This window comes from Uloborus diversus, chromosome 2, assembly GCF_026930045.1.
Source record: "Uloborus diversus isolate 005 chromosome 2, Udiv.v.3.1, whole genome shotgun sequence".
Classification (NCBI taxonomy): Eukaryota; Metazoa; Arthropoda; class Arachnida; order Araneae; family Uloboridae; genus Uloborus; species Uloborus diversus.
Window position 1 is genome coordinate 170,894,079 of NC_072732.1, and position 21,129 is coordinate 170,915,207.

Here is a 21,129-nt window from a genome sequence, read left to right on the forward strand (position 1 = left end):
TCAAAAAATGTGTATGGTAAAACCCCCTCCGAAACAACAGTCTGGTTACGGCCCTGGTTTTTGGAACATCTTACGATCCATGAGGTTCCTTTGTGATGGAAAAATAGAAACTTTAGAGATGTTCAGACCCACAGTAGCACTTAAAAAAGGTAGCTTAATTTATGGTAAAATGTCATCGAAAAATACATGAAATGCAGTTTAAAAATAATTAAGAATAAGGTTTCTCTGAAAATGAAATGTGAATCTATTTGTGCACCCTAATAAAGAGAGGAGGTGATGGAGTAGGCTTGCCAGATTTTTGTAATGTTCAACCGAGACACCGGAATGCCACCCCCCCCCCCCATCTCGCCCAGCACCGCTAGCATTCAAATCTGTACACACCCCTGGCTGATTTTTGGAACGTTTTATAGCGCAGTTTATTTTCAATGCTATGAATAAATGTTACTAATTATGAACCTAAGATATGGGAAGAATATGGGCAGATAAAATTGGAACATTAAACTTCGAAGATGCAAATATTTACGCCTTATTTTAGTTAGAAAAACACTTTGAATGGGGAATAAAAAAAATGAACAATATTTAAGATATACTTTTCATTTTATAGTACATTTTTATTCAGTATTTTTTGGTTTTAATCTTGTTGTAAAAATCCTCACAAGCTAATCCGGTATTAATTTTACAAGTCAATGTTACAAATGATAAAGTAATTATCCTAAATAATCCTTTACAATTAATTATTCTTAGACCTTCTTGGTCATTTAAATCAAATTTATCTTTTCCGGGACATGAACTAAACCGGCCGGGACACCGGGATTTTGTTTGAAAATCGGGACTGTCCCGGTCAAACCGGGACGTCTGTCAAGCCTATGATTTAGGATCAGGATCACTGATTTCAAATCAGAGGATCACTGATTCAAACGAATCGCGTGGCTTAAATTTTCTTGAACCCGTCGTAATTGTGAAATTTAAGCCTCGTGAAATGTTTCAGCTTTACCTATACAATCTACTTCATATAAAATTCACGAAATTTTTCGCTCGCAAAAGCACAGATATCTTTATTTTCGCGAAAATAAGTGCTTTTCCAGTTTTTGCAGTAGTGCATTATACAAAAGCGTTTTCCTGCAAGTCCTAATGAGGTTTTGGAGCGGTACAAGTTAAAGTGATGCGAGTACAGCAAAATGCATTGTAAAATACTATGCAGTTATGACTCCAGAAAAAGTAATTTTTTCAGCGTCATGTTACTGAAATGACATTTACGTTAAATAATTCTCCTTCGTATCATGTATATGTTTGAGAAGGGAGCTGGAAATATTATGCTCTTTCTGTAGCATGCAAATTTTCTTTTTTGCATTTGCTTCGATTTTTTCCTCTAAAGTTATACTTTAACGAGTTAACCTAAAGCGCAAATGCACGGGCTTTTGTAAATAAAAATATAATGCCAAGGAAGGAGTGTTCAGATACCAAATTTTCATCCTCCTAAAGTTTTATTCCCCTAATTACATTAAGGTAAAATCCACCAGTACCTCAACCAGAAAAATGTCGCATTAATTAAGCTGCAAATTTAGCTGGAAAAGTTACTGAGCTGTTCGCATTTCTTTCATTTCAGATTTTGGTGCCATGATGAAGAGCATTTGTTGAAATAATATTCTACCATTTAAACTATTAGAATTAATATTATTTCGGAGAAAATTGTTCATTAATGGAGAAAAAAATGAATGAAAGACAATTAACGAATAAATACCTTTGTGCTTGAAAATTAAATGAATGACTTACCAGCGTTTTGATGCACAAAAATTGCAAATTACTACAGACACGTGTTTCGGTATTATAAGAAACGCCTTTTGCAATGCAAATAAGCGTGAGATGTTAAGTCATTTGAAGACATTATTGCATTGAAAAAAGTGTTCCTTGAAACATTGAAACACGTGTCTGCAGTAATTAGCAATTTTTGTGCATCAAAACGTTGGTAATTCATTCATTTAAAAGACAATTAGTTTAAAAAGAAGAACGTGAGTGGAAAAAATAATATGATGATTCTCCGTAGCACACAATTAAATAGTATATGAGAATATCTTTAAAAAATATGAATAAAACAGTACATAACATAACAGTATTTTTGATCTATAATTTTGGCACTTGCATTTTATATTGTTATGAATTTACAAAGTAAGCCATGCTAACAATGCAATAGAGTCATTCCACGTCAACTGACCTAATTTTTCAAATCGTCCCCACTCGACCATCTCCGATTTGGATGAAATTTTATAGAGGTGTAGAGATGCCTTTGAAACTAACCTATGCAAATTTCCAGCTTCTTAGTTTCAAATCCTGAGGGCCTAGGATCTCCGGAAAATGTGATCCGAAATGGCGGATCAGCTTTTTGTGCCAAATTGCCAAGTTGAGACTAAGTTTACAGAAAATTTTATCACACTGGAAGCCTGAAATTTTCGGCGCTCAAAGTACGTTTGGCCGTTAATATAGTCAAGTATTTTTGTGAATTTCAACTCGTTAGATTTCGTGTAGCACGCGCGTTATCGTCAAACAAAATGTGCCGAATAAGGAATTTTTGGGAGGTCTCAGTGACTTCCCGTGACCTATCATCCGGACAATGCCGATATTATCGTTTCGCTAATAAATTCGCGAAATTTTTGTGCGAATGATGCTGATACATGAAAATAATCCCGTATCCTTCAATACTAAAGAAAAAAACTGAACAGTAAACAATGTGGAAAGCTCGTCCAATCACTTAGTATACAGGGAGAATTCAGAATATTTTTTTCTTAACACTAGCATTTTGTCTTCGTTTTTGGCTGCATTTTACATCGACTCGGTTCTAGATCATAGAAACAAGGATAAGTACTGTTTCACCGCGGGGATTTGCTAAAGGATGATCACACACTAAACAATGAGCGAAACAATGCTTCGATTGTTGTATGACAACTAATAGAAAGATTTAGAACAAATGGCCTTTTTTCAAAGAGGATGAAGCTATTGGTTCAAAAGTTTTAGAACCTTACTTTTCGAAAAGATGGAAAGACATTTTGAGATTTAGATTTTTTTTTCTCATCCTTAACAACACCAGTCTGCGATGAAATTGCTGCCCAAGCGGGAGTTTTTTTAGGGTATTTTTAGCATGGTGCTGTCCATAAATGATGTCAAATTTTTTCAACATATTTGTCACTTTCCACTTTGTTACTAAGTTCCTCATTTCACCTTATCCTTTGTCACATGTGACGCTGTAGTATATTAACATATAGTTAGAAAAAGTTGTATCACACTTCTTATTACTCCCCCTTGTCACAAACTGTCCTAATTTCATGAACTCCCCCCCCCCCCACCCTCTTCAAAGCATGACATCATTTGTGGACAACCTTTATGTTAAATTTCAAATCCGGAAAGTTTCTTCGACGAACCATTTTTCTTCCTTCTAAATTTAATTTAATTTTACTTAAAGCCTATTTTTCTTGTGCCCAAAGAGCAATTATAAAACTGTAATACTTTACCCTGTATAGTTTAATGATGTTTGGTTTGAAAATGAAATACAGTTGGACCTCAATATCTCGAAGTTCAACTTGTGAGGGAAAAATCGCTATATAGAAATTTCGGTAAATAGAAATTGACTTAATTTTAGCTTAATTGCTACTAAAACACATTAAAATTGAATCTTTTTTTTTTTTTCATATGAAATTCCATTTATCAAATTTCTAATTTAACTGCGAATCACATACTTTAAGCGTATTTAATTTTAAAAAAATCAGAAAAATCTGTTGTTTGTTGCTTTGAACAAACAGTAATCCAGACATTCGTTACGATCATTACAGTTGCATTCTTTAAGAAGAAAAAAAAGAACAATGAAAATCTTGCAGCATATCTGGTTTTGCGAAAAGTTCACCAAAGAAATGTTTGCATTTATTGAGTCCTAAAAATTCACCAGAAACTTTTTTTGACGTCCAGGACATAATGTTTGAAACATTTCTAGCATTTCATTTATCGATGGCTAGAAAATTTTTATATTTTCACTGAATCTTAACAGATTTATGAATGGAGAACAATTATCACAAAAAGTAATGCTAGAAATTGTTTTTTACAGAACAAGTCGCAACATAAAATCGAACACAACTTGGGTGTTTGTTCTAAAAATCATAAGTTTCTCCAGTTATTTGTTCACTCCTAAACCTCCAAAAACAATTTCGATATGTAGAGGTTTTTTCGATGTATGGAAACAGTTTTTTTTTATGGAATGAACATAGAGATTACGTAAAAGTTTGATGCATAGAATATTTTGATATGTGGAGGCTCGACGATATATTTAGAAAGTTTTTAATGCGTTCATGTTAAACAACAAGGGCAATAGATGTTTCTTATTTGATACCTTCCAATAGAAAAGTAAACAAAACAAAATTAAGCAAAAACACTCTAGTCACCTGTATTAAAAACCATATAAACTAAATTGAGCAAGTTGTGATCGTTAAAATTGCTTTTGCTTGAAAATCAAAAAGTATTATGAAAATATTTGTGATGTATAGAGTGATTTCGTAACAAAAACTTAAGTGACAGAAGTTCACAGAGTAAAAGTTTCAATTCAGTACATAGTCATTATATAGATCCACATTTTCTTCCTTGGGTTACAAACAAAAGCTTTAAATTCGTAGGCTAGTGTGATGATGAGTACTGCCGTGGGCGGAACTCATCATCACACATGCCACATCGTGGGTAGTATCTGCAGAAATGAGATACAGTAAAACCTGCAAAGTTGACCACCTTTGTAAGTTGACCACCTGTCTATGTTGACCGCTTTTGTCAGGAACGGAATTAGTCCTATCTTGTATAATGAAGGAAAACCTCTGTAACTTGACCACCTTTCTATCTTGACCACCTGTCTATCTTGACCACTAATGTACCCCAAATTTGATTTGGAGTATTGTAAAAAACCCTTTGTAAGTTGAACACTTGGTATATTTTTTAAAACTTAATTTAGCAGATTATTTTATTTTATTATTATTTTTTGTAGCTTTCCAAGAATATTTTGATGCCAGACCAGCATTTTACCAACTAAATAAAACAGCAGCACAACTAAACATCCTTGTGAGTTTAACAACATGGGAAAACTATTAAGAACTCTTTTATTCTCCAAACTTGTTTTTCTTTTGTTGTTCTATTTGAGATTGCCTTTTGTACTCTCTGTTCAATGAAAAAATGTGTCGGTAGAAAAGTACAAAGTATTTTTTTCCAGTTGCAATATTTTGTAGCAACACTGGAATTGTGCTAGAGTAAAAGTTACTTGCATTGTAGTATTTCTGGTGCAAGGGATAAAGAAATAGGACATTTTCATTTTCAACTGCTTTTTAGAACTATAAGAATCCAGTTTGTTACTCTTTGTGTTATAGTTTTACGTAAAATGGCTTCAAAAAGAAAGTTAGTTGAACTTGAGATTTATAAAAAGTATGAAATATTAGAATTAATTGAAAAGGGAGAAATCCAGAGAAAATTAACTGACGTATGGAATTTCCAAAACTAGTGTTTAATAAGTGCGCCAAACTTCAATAAGGAGCAAAGTAATGTTAAACAATGAAAGCGAGTTGAACGGAAAGAGTAAGTGTCAATTAGTCAAAAAATGAATACATGGTGCAAGAAATGACAAAAAAAAAAAAAAAAATCATTTCCCCTTTATAAGTTGACCACCTGTCTAAGTTGACCACCAAAGTACTGCACCGCAAGTGGTCAACTTACACAGGTTTTACGCATTTGAAGAAATGTGTGTTACATTCAATACTAACAATAGGGAAATGTTGGAATTAGACGGGGTTTTTTCAGCCTAAACCAAAAAGACAAGCTTGTACAACAAAGCTAAGGTGCAATAAATGACAAAAATGCAAATAAATAAATAAATAATTTTTAAAAAAAAAATTGTAGTTACTGCCGTTTACCTATTGTAGGTAAACGGCATTGTATTAGTAAAAAATTGTAGTTACTGCCGTAATGAAGGATCTATGTTCTGCTGTGAGGCAGAATATAGATCCTTCATTTGGAAGTTACTATTATGAAACTGCAATAACAATCACGTATTCATGTTAACAACGCATTATATGTTCGGAATGCTACCGTTATGTTCTTTATGGGTGTCATAAATTGACATAAGTGTACAATGAGTATTTTCTTCACGAGTAGCGAAGATCTGAATCACGACATAGAGGTTGCTAAGAAATAGCGATAATAAAACATAGTTCTAAAAGAACAAAACCACAAAACTGAACTTTTAAAAGAGCAAGATGATAAATTTAGTTTTTAGTTTCGATGTAACAACGTATTGATCTTTAAAGCGGTTCTTAATCGTAGAACTTCAAACCGGGGTAGATACCTACCCCAGGTAAACTGGGTGCTCAGCATTTTTCACCAGAGCTTTAGCACTTTTGGCTGTTAAAATCGTATTTTCACCAATTGAACCTTGATAAAACTTAATTTGCTCTTTACTATTCTATTCTACGTGAAAAAGCAAATAATAATAATAATAATAATAATAATAATAATAATAATAATAATCTACATATATGAGTCAGATTACAGCTTTCAGAACAATTTTCCAAGCAAAATGTCCATGGGGTATATATTTACCCTGGCTTGTAGTTTACAGGTTAGAAAAAAATGGGTTTGTAGTTCTAGGTCTAATGACCTTAGTTTCAAAAAAATATTTTATGGGTAAAAGTTCTTGAAAGTTTGCTTCTTAAAAGGTCCAAGGCGAAATTTAATTTTTGGATTGAGTAGCAAAAGTAACCACGCACAAGAAGATACACTTAAATATATGCAAATATGATTTTAAAAGCGTATGATGAAAAGAGTAGCTAATAAAATGATCTCGAAGGCAGCATTAAGTTCTAAAAATAATGGAGACTAGTTTTTTTTCTTCCAAGGCAGGGCGAGAGAGGCGTTTAGCTTTTAGAAGGCGTAACGAAGTTTATCTCGCATTAGTGGGAAATGAAGCATTTAAAATTCTGGAGGAAAAGCAATGAAAGACTTTATTGCCGTAAAATTGGAGATGACTAAGATTTTTTGTTATATAAACAACGTTTTAGTAAGTGAGTCATAACTGTTTTGGATATGTATGTGTTCCTACGAAAGTCCGAAATCTAGGAAATGTCGACACTGGCCGGTGCATATAAACGGGAATAAACATTCCCCGTACCAAAGCACCGGGAAAAGACCAAGTATTTCAGGCGAATCACTGGAATGGTATGGATATGTATGTGTTACAGTAAAAGTTCTAAATTGTAAATTTCGACATTAACCGGTGCATTTCAATATTCACATACAAAAGACAACGGCAAAGTACCGAATATTTCCGGTGAATCACCGGGATGGCACGTTATACGTACGTGTAGCTGTGAAAGTTCAAAATCTAGAAAAAGGCCAAAATTGACCAATGCTGATCAACATTCACATTCCAAAGACACCGGTAAAAGATCGAACATTTCCGGTGAATCACTGGAAAAAGTCGACACTCTCCAATTTCAGTCTTTCACTCTAATACAAATACAATTTCTGGTTCTATCTTTGTTGTTATCAGTTTATAAATTAAGTTGAAACAAATGTTTTACAAATTGAAAAAAAAAAAAGAAAGATGTATGAAAACTGCTTGACTTATTCACACATAAGAAATATATTATTTCAAACTGCGTTTCCGGGGAATAAATAAAATTGTAGAACAGTCTGCTTAAGCTGTATTCTTACAACAGCGTATGAACATAACCTAATATTTTTCAAATGTATCTGAAATCTTGCAATGTGAGGAAAAAAAGGTTAAGACATCTTTATGATTGATACTTGGGATGTTACTCAATACATACACAAGAGGTAGCAGACATTGATAAAAGAGTATCGTGTCTGCAACAACTATACAAAAGCATCTTGTTGTATGGATATGCTTTTCCAGTTTATTAAAAAGCCTGGAAAAAACCACACAAACTGCTTTTTATGACACTTAAATATAAGTTTTTTCATCTAGTATCTTTTTCGCTCAAGCAACATTTTCTCAGACAGCAACGTGTTTCTGTGAGCAATACTATTTTCATTTATCGAGAAAATAATATTTTACTTCTTTAGTGCAATGCAAAACTCACGACTGTTTTTTCCCCTCATAACGCTTTCCAGAAATAACTAATACTCATTCTAACTGCCGAAAAGTTTACTGTTATTCGATGGTTACGAAGAAAAGTTTACATTTTTTGCTAATATTATATCAACCGAAAAATGAATTTGAAACGGACTATTTTTCTTTTTTTCCCAAGCAAAGATTTCATATTAATTCTATAATTCAGAAAGCATATTTTTCAACTTTTACTCCTGCTTAATTTATCTACAAGTTCAATACAGTTGTCGTGCAAATTAATTTCCTTAACTCTTCTTCTCCAGTTTAATAAAAATTCAAAATAACTGAAACACTTAAAATCTGTACCTCATCAGAGCCAAAAGGACGAAAATCACACAATGGTAATTTTACCGGAGAGAGGAAAAACTTTTTTTTCTGGCTCATGCTAAGGATGGGACGCGCAATCTTTTAACCTTGATGAAACATTGAAAAGGATTTTTTTAAAGAAATCCGTTCACATGATTTGATGCAGTAAAGGCTTCTACATATGAATGCCTCAATTGCCAAATCGATTAACTCCAATTAAAAAAAAATCCTCATTTCTGCTTTAATAGTGCTTAATCAATGATTCGCATGTGAAAATATATTAAAGTTTTGGTTCAGTACATTTTTGACCCTGTGATGGCAGAAAATGTAACACGAGGGCCTATACATTCCAATGGATAACACCATCTTCTTCATCTCCTTTCTCTACTTTTTGTATTATGGAGTTAGTCGATTTGGCAAGTGAAGCATCCATATAATGCACTAATGAACGGAAAATAGTAATGTTTGGACCTATGTCACTTTGGCTCTGAAATACAGAAATACGAGTGGAGCAGTTAAAAATAAATTTGTTTAAAGTGTTTTTTTGAATAACTGTGTTCTTAGCAAACTTTAATCAAAATCTAGAGACCTGTCATTTTTAATTCCTCGTAGAAAGCTCCCTACAAAATTTCGAAACCAGTTTACACAGATTTTCAAAGCGCTATCGAAAACCGAACTGTTTTCATTAATAATTAGTTTAACACTGGTAGTGGCCGCAAAGAATACTCAATAAACTTGTCGGAAGTTAACCCATAAAGAGTTATAGAAGTTTTGGGGATGAAACCGTTTTTGCAGATAGAATATTTCTGTACCACTGACTATGACGATGTATGTTCTCAAAAATGGCTCCGAATGTTTCACTTGCTTTGTCATTAAATTAACGAAATCCTTCTCCGCTCCGAATACAGTAAATAGTCCCTGAAATGACTGAACTCTGTAATCCATCAGTTAAATCGGTTACGGGTAAAAATAACGGAGATTAGTAATTCTATTGTCCTCCGGTGAGTGGACGAGTATTCTCTTCAATGAATGACCTTGGGCAGGTGTAATTGTCGACTGGAGTTAAAAGTCCTTCACACGGAAGAAATAAAACTGCTGCTACGTTTTCACACGTGGTTTTTTGTTTACGATTGAAACATTAACTGCTGAGGGTTGAATAACGACAGTCTCTTTCACATCGGAAAAACTAACTATTAAGGCAAAAAGCATTTAATGTTGATGCTTGAATGATCTGATGAGTTGGTTTTGATAAAAGATTATCCTATGTAATTTGTGAGAATCACGTAACTTTGGCAGAAGTGGTCGTTTTCCTGTTTAGTTAAACATCTTTTCTTTCTGAAGAAAATTTACTGGAACACAATGCAAAGACGAAACCAGTATGGTACGCTGCAAGTGAATTTTAGTTATTCCAATTTGATTGCTGGCACTTTTTTTTTTTTTTTATCAGAGGTCTACTGCGCCCTCTAGGTGACACAATACATTTCATACGATAAACTAGTATTACATAAACTATTTAAACTCAAATTCTAATATTTTTCCATAGATCATAGGATAATCACTCATTGTGCAAAATATATAAAACAGAAAATGACAGCATGTTGATTCTATAAAAAAGCATATCGAAATTATATTTTAGAATTCGTCAACCACGATCGACGTCGAACAATGGCAATATTACCTTCAGAAATGAATTTTCAAGTTAATGTTCCAGCGTTTTCCAGAATATTTTAGCTATATGTATGCTGTTAAATGTAAGGAGTACTTCATCAGTTTTTAAAAACTTCGACCGAAATATTTTTCAAGATTGAATTTTTAGAAAGTAAGAATACGCATTGAGAAGCAATAACGGCGATTATAAATTAGAACTACACAAATATGTTTTACACTTTGAATTAAGTTTAAAATAATGAAATCGATTCTACAGCCATTATTTGAACTTCTCTTCCGTGGGCAGGCAAACGGCAGTATCTGTATAAATGAGTTTTCGAGATATTTGAAGAAACGCGTTTTTGGACTCAATTCTAACAAGATGGAAATGTTGGAATTAGGTGTTTTTTCAGCGGGAAACAAACAAACTTGTACTATAAAGCTAACGTACGATAGAGGAAGTAAAACGCAAGAAATTAAATGAAAAAACTTGCTGTTACTTGCCATTTGCCTGCCCCAGGCAATATTATGTTAGAAAATTAGGCAATAATTAGTGATACAGTGAAACCTATGCATAACAATACTGTCTACAACAATAAACCTGTCCATAGCGATATTTTTGTTGGTCCCAGCAAAATTTCAGCATAAGTAATCAAACTGTCAATAACGATAACCTGTCTGTAACAATATTTTTTTAGATCCCAACAGTATCGTTGTAGACAGGTTTTATTGTACCAAACAACTTTTCATTTGGGAAACACTTCCGGAAAAAAAATACTGAAATTTAAAAAAAAAATTATTATTATGAAGCTTATTCAGCTTATAGGCTCCATGCTAAAAGTAATGCATTTTGTAACCTCCCGTAAAAGTCCAGTATTTTTACCATTCGCATTAATTCCATTTGATTATTCTGGAATCATTAAATGTATCTGGTAATGATGCCTTGATAGCAAGATTAATTTCTTGAACCATGTTTATGTCTAAGTAACTCACATTTAAATTATATTTCCTGGAGAAAGTTTTATTTGAAAAACGTACAAGAAAAATTAATTTATTGTGATAAGTTTCGCGTGTTCGTACTTTATTAATACAAACCTTCTTCTCCTTAGCTTTTGTAAGGAAATCATTGCGACAGCATGCATTTAAGTAATATTTATGGTAGCTATGTTTGCATTTTCAGAAAAAAAATGCAGTTAAATCCAATTTTTTGACATTTTATGATTGTTGTGTTGCAAATTTAAAAAAATAATAATAATAATAATTCATTTCAGTTTTTAAAGCATAACTGATAATCGTTCCATACTTTTCCGGTAATTAATAAATCGAAAATATAAAAGTTAATGCATTGAATACATTAATTTTCTTTTCTTTTCTTTTTTGACCTCAGTGGCAACTGTTTGAGCGCATCATGTAAATGATCATTAATAATCATGTTTATGTTGTCGCTCATGGTAAACCCTTTAACGAAAATCTAAGAAAATACCTATGCTTCAAAACATGCACTATCATTTATATATAGAAAGATATATCATACACAATAATAAGGAACAATGAGCAAAATTGTCATTACATTAACACTAGCATTATTATTACCACACGCATCTGTTATTGAACTCAAAATGGAAACTCTTTGATAAATGTACCGATCAATACGAGAGAGATCTTCGCTCTCAGTGACTACTAATGCTTTGATCGGTCATGCAAGTAATGTATGCTCATTAGTTAAATTAAACTACAACTTCAGCAGCTATCTACTTCTCACAAATGAAACTAGTTGCAACTTTTGAAAGCCTTTGAAGTACGTACTTCGCTTAACTAGCAAATATTTCAGAAAATGTGGAAATCCACCCGATTAAACTGTCTGAAATTTACTAAGCCATGATAATAAAAGCAAGTTTTCTAAAATACACTGGATAATTCTAATTGGTAAGTGATAAGAAATGAAATATATTTTGGTATTTTAGATGAAGATGACCCCTACCCCCCCCCCCCTTTTTTTAACAACAAAGTAGTTTGCTTTTAAGTATAAATAAATGAAAATCATTTGGAAGGGAATGTAAGACCTATTTTGAAAGAGTGATTGAATATCATGTGCAAAATAAAACCAAATGTGTTTTTGAAATAGCACAATATTAGGCAATACTTTACAATAATACTATATAAATATAATGCATTGACCCCCCCATCTAAAAAATTAGAAATGACGGGTCAGATTAAAAGAATTTTTTCTCAAAATCTCGTCACTCATCACTGAAGTAGAGCACTGTAAAAGTGTCATAAGGATTAAAACTAAGCCCGTCATTTAAGGGGGTAGGGGGGTGGAGCCAATTGACTCCCCTGATTTTGGGAAATCAATGTATTTCCCTGTATGTGAGCGTGTTTTTTGCAATTTTTAAACATAATGCTTTGACCCCTCCCACCCTAAAAAATTGGAAATGACGGGTCTGATTACAATTCTATAAAATCATTTAAATGGTTCACAGCATTTTTCGTTTTTAGTAAAATAATTTTGCATTTTAAGAACATTTCTCTTAATAAACTGGGGTCCAATTACAATGAATTTTGACTAACCACAGAACACATTCATGTTTGTAGATCCACACAAATGATTTTAATTTTTTTTCCAGAACAAGTGCTAAATTTTTCGTAATAAAAAGATTTATAGAATTTCTCAACAATAATTTCTCTGTGAGGTTCTTTTTCTCTCTATTTCTGCAAACCTCTCTCTCTTTTTCATAAGGCCTTAAAAAACTACATATTTTAAAATCGCAAGCAGATTGGGTAGAAATCAAACGCAAACAATAATTCATTCATAACATAAAAACCAATGAATAGCATAACCACGGGGCGGTCAGAAGAATTATTATGCAAATTTTAACTCTCTGAATAAAGAACACCAAACGCTGGTAATTAACAAAACATTAATATATTTTTAAAACTTACATTTTTCCTGTTTTTCTACAAGTTATTCTCTGATGAAATGAAAATTAATCCCTCCGGTTTTCAATCCTCAATACAGTTTTCCATGCGCCTTCTGTCAATAAATAAAAAACAAATCACAGCATCACCTCAACAACCTGTTCCCAACAATTACTAAATGCTATTCTGCGCGCTTTGAACGATGGATAGGTTCTCCGCGTTTGTAACGAAGTGGTTGCGGGGAAAATATTCGCCAATGTGTGTCGCCAAAATCGCCATCGAAAAGTGGAAATATGAAAAATCTGTGCGGAGGTCAGTAGTTGGAATTAAAATTTCTTCTCTGGATTTCAAATCATTGAAGACGCTTGATTAATGATTCTGACAAAATGTATTTTCTTAATGAGTGTTATTTAAATTTAAAATTCTTTCTTAAAGAACATCTTACAATGTCTTATTTTTTTCAAATATTCAAAGTTTAATTTATTGTTTAAAATATCTCAAAAAAGATTTCATTTTAACTTGCTTGTCAGTTATCATTCGTAGTATTTCATCTTTTTAGAATCACAATTAAAAATAAAAAACTTTCCTTTTGAGTTTAAAATCTCCGTCTTAAATTTTAATAAAAGAGACGCTTAATTACCAAAAAGGATTCAAAATCATCCAAATCGATATTCGCTGGAAACTACAACCGAGAAACAGAGAGTAGTCTACCAAACTGCTCGAAAAAATATGTACATTTTTTCCCGCTGTCATTCGTAGAACAAATAAATGATGCAAATGATAAATTACATGTTAAAACATAAATAGTTATGATGAAAATAAAATTCATTTGTTTTGGTTTTTCAATAAACAAACACAGATTGGAAAATATAATATCAATAGCTATTATTTAAAGAATTTTGCTACTGGAGCCTACATTTGCATTAATCACTATACTATTCTTTTTTGAATTCCGCATTATAAATTCCCATACTTTTTCACTCAGTTGATTCACAATTTCATAGAAAGCGACTGCTTACTATGAAAAATAAATTTCCATCAAAAATAAAAAAGAAATTAAAAAGAAAAATACATAAAGTTATCTTATCGCAACGCCTTAAAAAACTGCAGTTTTTATCCTTAAAAAATCGTATATTTACTGAAAAATATAATACAGAACTTATATAAAAAGGAAAAAATAACAGGAAACATGAAAAATTTCCTCTGTGCAGTAAAACACATTAAATTATATCAAAAAAGGCAAAGGTTATCATCTATTATGAAAGCTGAAACTAAAAAGGGAAAGGCAATAGGAAAGCTAATTTCCATACAAAGGAATACTCAAAGCTCAACAAGACAGTTGCAAAACCTACATAGATGTTAAAAGACTTTTTAATTTCAAAAGCCCAAGTAACTTACTAATTTTTATAATGTTTTTGCTTTCTAAGTTATTTAGTGTTATTTGTTCAATTAATGTGTTTTTAAAATTAATTTCAGGTTATTAGTTTTTAAATTGTGCTATTCTTCAATATAAGAATAGTTGCTTACGCCCAAAACACGTGAGTTCTGTAACACAAAGTTCAGGTTAATAACAATCTTGCTATAATAATATGATCCTTTGCTGGCAGTTCAACACCATTTTATGCAGAAGAATATAAATGAAATAACAGGTTATAAAATTTAAGCTTGGTTGGAAACCTATTAAATTCAAAAGAAATATATTTCAGTTGAGAAATTAGTTGAGAATGTTGAAATTAAATCAATAAAAAATACATCATTGGATTTCGTTTATTAATTTTTATGGATTTCATAAAACGTGGCTTTAAGTAAATTTAAAGAAAACAATTTAAAAGAAACTAGAAACAAGATTACTAACATAAATGTGCCAAAATTCTAATTTTTAAAGAAAATCATTAAAACTTTCGAATTTTTCATGATTCTAAAATGTCAGAATCTTAACTATTTATCTTTTTTCAAAAAAGTTTTTTTAATTAACATGTGTTAGGGTAAAAAGCCTTTGTATGAGAAACTAATTCAAAGCAAAAACCTAAGTGGATTACAAAGCAATGAAATGCATAAAAGCTTTAAAACTCTCGGAAGACTACTCCTTTTGTGTCGAGCTCTAACAACGATGTAACTTAAAAGAAAAAAAAAGACGCTTTAATTAAATTTCAGTTAGGTTCATTTAGTTAGATCATTTTATTATCTTATTCCGTAAAGAATTAGTACTTAATTAATTTATTATTATTTTTTTTTCGGAAAAAGTAAACGTTTCATGACAACATCATAGTATTACAGTAAAATTAATCAGAAAAGTAGCTACAATCAAATATATTGCTATGCTTTTTTTCCAAGGCGTGAAAGTACCTCTCGACGGTTTTTTTTTTTTTTTTTTGTGCTGGAGGGGGGGGGAGTGAACTTCATTTTAGAGGAGGGAAAGATGCAAAAAAGTGAAGACCATAACAGTGAACAATTCCATAAAAAAGCTATCTTAAAGGATGAAATAGAAAATAGCAGAGAAAGACGTACCACGCACTACCTTGATTTTTTCTATTTAAAATGTTTGACGCTTTGTATTTAAAAAATAACAAAACAGCTATCTGTAAAAAATTTTAAAATACAATTGCTATTTTTTTAGTGCTAAATTTCATTTAAAACGACAAAGAGGAAGTATGAAGCACATGTTTTGAAGCGTATTTTTGATTTTCAATGCATGATATGCGATTCTATAGGGGGAAGGCAAGAGACAAACACACGTTTATCCCATCTCAAAACCCTAATTTTTAATTTTTGATTTTTAAATATCTATTCAAATATTTTGTTTATTTTTGACTTTTTGTTGCTTTTTAGCTTTTTTTTTTGCGACTCATTAAGTCTTATTTCATGTTTTTTTCTTCTTTCTTTTACTTTTACAGGAAAATAGGCTAAAAAGAGTTTTATACTGTTTTAATAAAAAATCTTTCTCCTAAAGTCAAAATCAACGCAGTTTTCTTTCTTTTCTTTTACTTTTCAAATGTTCTTACAAACTGTTAATTACCGATATTAAGTTAGGATGACCTACGTGACTCTCATTCTACCCTTCCCCCCCCAGTGGCGTAGCTAGGGTGCGATGGAGGGGGCGGAAATTTCACACTTTTGATGCGAAAAAATTCAACGCATTTTCCACTAAGGAAATCATGCTTTTGATCTATAACTGGAGGGAAAAAAAACGGTCTTTGAATTCTAAGGTTTTGGAAGGACTACGATAGTAAAATTACTCTAATGCAAAACATGCTTTTTTCTTGTGGACATCTCAGCACTATTGTTTGTTCTTTCTCTTCCTTCGTCTGAAGCTACAGGCTGCGGGAGATGATAGTATAAAGTCAAGGAACCAAGGTTTTTTTCTTTCTTTTTTTTTTACTGTTAAAGTTAATTATTGAGGAGGAAACAAATTTCATAACCTTTCGTTATATGATGAAGCTACCACTTGATTTTTAGACAATTTCTCGAAAACCACCTTTAAACAAAAAAACCACTATTTTTTTAAAAGGAAAGAGATAACATGAGAAAAGAGGCGAGAAGTCACAAATGATGGGCGATTTCTTGCCCATTTTCAGGATAGCACGATTTGTTTCAACAATCGTTTTGATTGGTCATTGATTACAAAAATTTCATTAAGACGAAATGAATTTTATGATCATTTTAAAAAGTCACTTATTTACAACGCAAATAATAATTGCTTGTATTTACTGTTTAATATCAAAATCAACAAATTCCTTTAAACAATTTAGTTATTCATGTTAATGAAATGTCTTTAACCAGTAAAATAATATCCAGACAACGCCTTTCACAATTACACAAAAAGTAATAATTTTGATGCGCAACTTTTTCTTCTCTTGAATCACAATATGGTTAATCGAATGTAAAGGGCCTTTATTGAATCGTCTTCTACTAGCGAAAAAGAGAATCATTCAAATTTGGTAATATAGCAGTACCGGATATAGCGAGGGGGGTGGGTAAATCTTACTCGTACCCTGGCCGGCAACTTTTGAGTTTGTCAAGATTAAATGATTGGCTCAAGCACGGATACAATTGGTAATTACAACTTCCTTTGAGAAACCGAAGATACCCTAAATTTACGTTTCTAAAACGTCAAAATTAGAAAAATTTCTCCGAACTTTAGGATCCTTCCTACGGTCACAAAGCTTAAAATGCATTTTCCGGCTTCCAGGATTTCAGGAAAAAATTCCGGAGAAGAGCCTCTTACCATCCATTTTTCCCTTAACTTGGCCAAACATTGCTCCAAGCTGCGTTTTTGGGCGCTTCATTTTGAATCCCCCTCCCCCCGCTTTGCTGTCTAATGCTGCCAAAGATAGTTTTAAAATGTGTTTTTAGGCCGGATAATTCTGACTCACCTTAGACAGCTTAAAATTGCGTTGTGAAAACCCTCAAAAAAAGTCACATTTTTCGGGAAGAGCAACCGAACCTCCGATCCCTTAACGTCATCAAACATCCCCAAAGTGCGGTTTTAGGCTTTTAGTCTCGAAACATTTCCATGGGATAACGCCCACACCATCCCTTCACATTTTTTCTTTTAGTCTAATAATGATTTTTTAAAATTTAAATGCCAACAAATTCCTGAGGGCAGTCAAACCCTGACCCTTCCTGTAAGGTGATTAAACATAGTCTAAAATGTGCATTTAGGACTTTCAACTTTGAACTTTAAAATACCACTCTCATCCAATTCCTCCAAAAAAAAAAGCTTAAAAGTTTGGTTTTTGAAACTAAACTTCTAACGAAGTAATCCCTAATGTCCACGCAATCACCTAACGTCATCACAGTTAGCTCCAAATTTTGTTTTAAGAAATTTCTGAGGGTAGCCTGCAAAGCTTTTTTTTCCCTCAATAATGAAGAGTTTACAATGAGCAACAGTTTCGAAAAGGATTTCGGTGGGAAACTCCCTCCCTCTCTCATAACGTTGTCCGTCAAACAACGGCTAAGTCGCGTTTTTAGGACGTCATTTTCAAAAAGTTTCCCGGGGAGACGGGAGAGCCGTCTGACTTCCCAACATTTTTGGAAACATTTGGCCACTCGTTTACACCACCAAAGACAGCCAACAGTTGCGTTTTTGAAATTTAGGCATCTAAAGTTTCCAGAGAGCTCCTGAATGTTCCCCATTCTCTTTAACGTCATCAAAGATAGCATAAAATGGATTTCAAGTTTAAAAATATTTCGGGAGTAAAATCCAGTATTTGTTAGACTAAGGGGACCCTTACACCACAAGATACAGCCTACACGTACGTGTTTTTCAGTTTAATTGAAAAACTTTCCGGGCAGCACCCCCGAACCTTTCCCGATCTCTTATTGTATTATTGTATCCAAAGATAGCCTAAAACTGCTTTTTTAACACTTCAACCTTGGAAAGTTTCCCTAAGAATTTCCGACCCCCTAACGTCACCAAAGAAAGCATATAAAACTGACTTTTTTTTTTCAATATTTTCCTTTAGGGAGCTCCAAAGCTTCTTTTCTATTAACGTTACCAAAAATTGCCGAAAATTCTGAATTTTGACTTAACTTTTGGAAATTTTCGGTGGGGCTCTGTATTTTTTTTTTTTTTTGGAAGAAAAATGTGAAGAAAAAAAATAAGCTTCGTTTCTTCTTCATTAAAATCTTAGTATCCCCTTAATACTTTAGACTCTTTAATGTATTAGTTATTTCCTATCAAAAGAGCGAAAAAACGAAGAACCACCCCGGGCGGCAGAAAATGTAGCTACTCCACTGCCCCCCCCCCCCAATTATTCTGGGATAAAATACAAATCTTTCAACATTTTTAGCAGTCGAACCATAATTATTATGATTGAATACATGGTAAGAAGTATCACATTTTGCGTTCTATTTGCTCCAACATGCCCGCACCAGGAAGAAGACCAAGGCTGCTTCGGGTATTATTAATTGCTTGTCAGAAGACGGAATGCAATATTCCTCTTCCATTGATCTTCACCTCGATTGGTTGATAGTTCAGGAAGAAAAATTATTTCATAATATTATCAAGATTATTCTTCTACATTATCATAGCACTTAATTAAAAATATAAAAACCTGATCAACTGAAAAAACTTTTAAAACATTGATATATCGCTCGTTTGAAAAAAAAAAGTGCCACAATACAAAATTTTTAATTTTCTTTTTTTTTCTCTCGCTAAAAGGTCTTCAAATGACGTTATTTTCTGTGGAAAATAATGACAGACTTTTTGTTCTAACATTGACCACTAGAGAGCACAGCAAATTTACTTTTCTACAACAAATTTCCTGAAGAGTTAAACTTTAAACACTTCTCTTGTAAAATTTTATTTCTTGGTATTGTGGCACTCTTCTTATATTACATGTACTAGCTGTACCCGCACGGCGATGCCCGTCCAAAAAATTTAAAACTTAAAATAATGCGCCAAAACATTTAAATACGTTAATAGCTACCTCAAAGCATAAAATAATCCGCTAATTCTATCATTATTATTATTTATCGCCTAATTCACCAAGTGGTCACACTACCGTAACCCAGTCGATTAGCAATCCGAAGCTTTTAACAAACACGAAAATCCCGCTCTCAGCCTCCCCCACCTGAAAACCCACGTAACTAAAAAACACAATACATCTAAAACGAAAGGGGATCCCGCTCCAAAGCGAATGAAAAATAATTTAACATTCGAAACCCAAACGTTTGAGAAAAGAAAAAAGAAGAAAATTGAATAAACGAAATTCCACCCCTCCCTCCATCTCCTCCCTCTATAATTAATTTTTTAAACTAAAAAATGTACACAACCTTCAAAGCAAAAAAAAAAGAGAACATCTTTACAATTTAAAATATTTCGTAAAAAAAAACATTGAATTGCACTAAAAGTTGCTTTAGAATGTAAATTAGTGATTGACTAAAATTATTGATTATTGCTTAACTCGCGAAGCGACCACGTCACCGCAAACCAGCAGATTAGCAATCGGAATGAACCTGATCGGTTAACGATTCAAACTTTTTAACGAAAACGTTTAATTTATAATCCCGCTCTCTCGCCTTCCCAGCTGAAATAGAACGTAATTAAAAAATATTATATTTAAAGCAAAAGGAAAATCCACGCACATACATTGGTTCCAAAGATTTGACGCCTATTGAAAGAGATTGGCAGATTCCCAATGATCAAAATCTCACCATAAATTTATTTTTTGCAGATAGTATCCAACTTTTCTGTGAATTATAAGGAAAATCGCATTTAAAAACATATACTTTTTTTTCATTAAAAAACGCAATTATTTCACAAAAAATGGATATTTCAACAAAATACATTTGCAGCCTTGGTAAGAAACAATTTCAAGCAAAAGCATGGTCACAATCTTTTTGTTGGGGGTAAAAACGTTTTAAAAGCCAGAACCATCAGTTTTCTAGATTATTTTAAGCAAAATCGAATTCGAGAAATTCTGCTACTGGACTAGGTTTTTTCCCTTTTTTTTTCAAACATTGTATAAAATTAGACCCCCACCGAAATGAAATCCTGGCAACGCCAATGCTTATTTAATCTTCTTTCTGGGAAAAAAACGGGTAGAGAGTTTTCACTACCCAATTGTTAAAGCAATATGAAATTAAAGCATCACTATAATTGTATTGAGTATGTGTGGATGTTAAAAACGAGAATTAAAGAAAGTTTCTGTGGTCTTCTGGTGGCCCGTTTTTATACCCCATCTTTAATTCGAAATTTTTCATTAACCGACGTGTCCGGTCCTCACCACTTCCGATGATCGACGCATCCGAAAAGTCATTTATTTCGGTTTTTTGTGGTTTTTTATATTTACAATATATACAACAAATTAGCCTTTTTGTCTGTTTTCTTTCATGTTATGAGAATAATTTAACTGAAATTGCTCGTTTTTGTGATGTTGTATGTGTTTTTTCGCCTTCTCCTTTTAACCCAGTAATTTAGGATTTTTTGCACCAAAAATTTATAATTAAGAAATATTTTCAGAATTACTTCCTCATAGCGTGTAGAGTAAATCCTGAAAAGTACCCTACGTTCGTACGTGAACTTCCATCCAAAATGGCGGATCAAAGATGCCTGCCAAGTTACCTTTTGATACTTTTTCCCTTTCTCATAACTCGGTCAAAACCGAAGA

The 21,129-nt window shown here is 32.6% G+C and overlaps 1 protein-coding gene across 1 annotated transcript in view; it reads right to left on the reverse strand.

Moving 5' to 3' along the window:
- The window catches only part of LOC129216143 (abnormal cell migration protein 10-like), a 351,268-nt gene extending 338,100 nt beyond the window's left edge, over positions 1-13,168 (reverse strand). Inside the window, exon 1 of the mRNA XM_054850300.1 lies at positions 13,040-13,168. Coding sequence (XP_054706275.1) covers positions 13,040-13,041 — 2 coding nt within the window. The 5' untranslated portion in view covers positions 13,042-13,168. The remainder of the gene's footprint in view (positions 1-13,039) is intronic.
- Between the last annotated feature and the right edge of the window lie 7,961 nt (positions 13,169-21,129).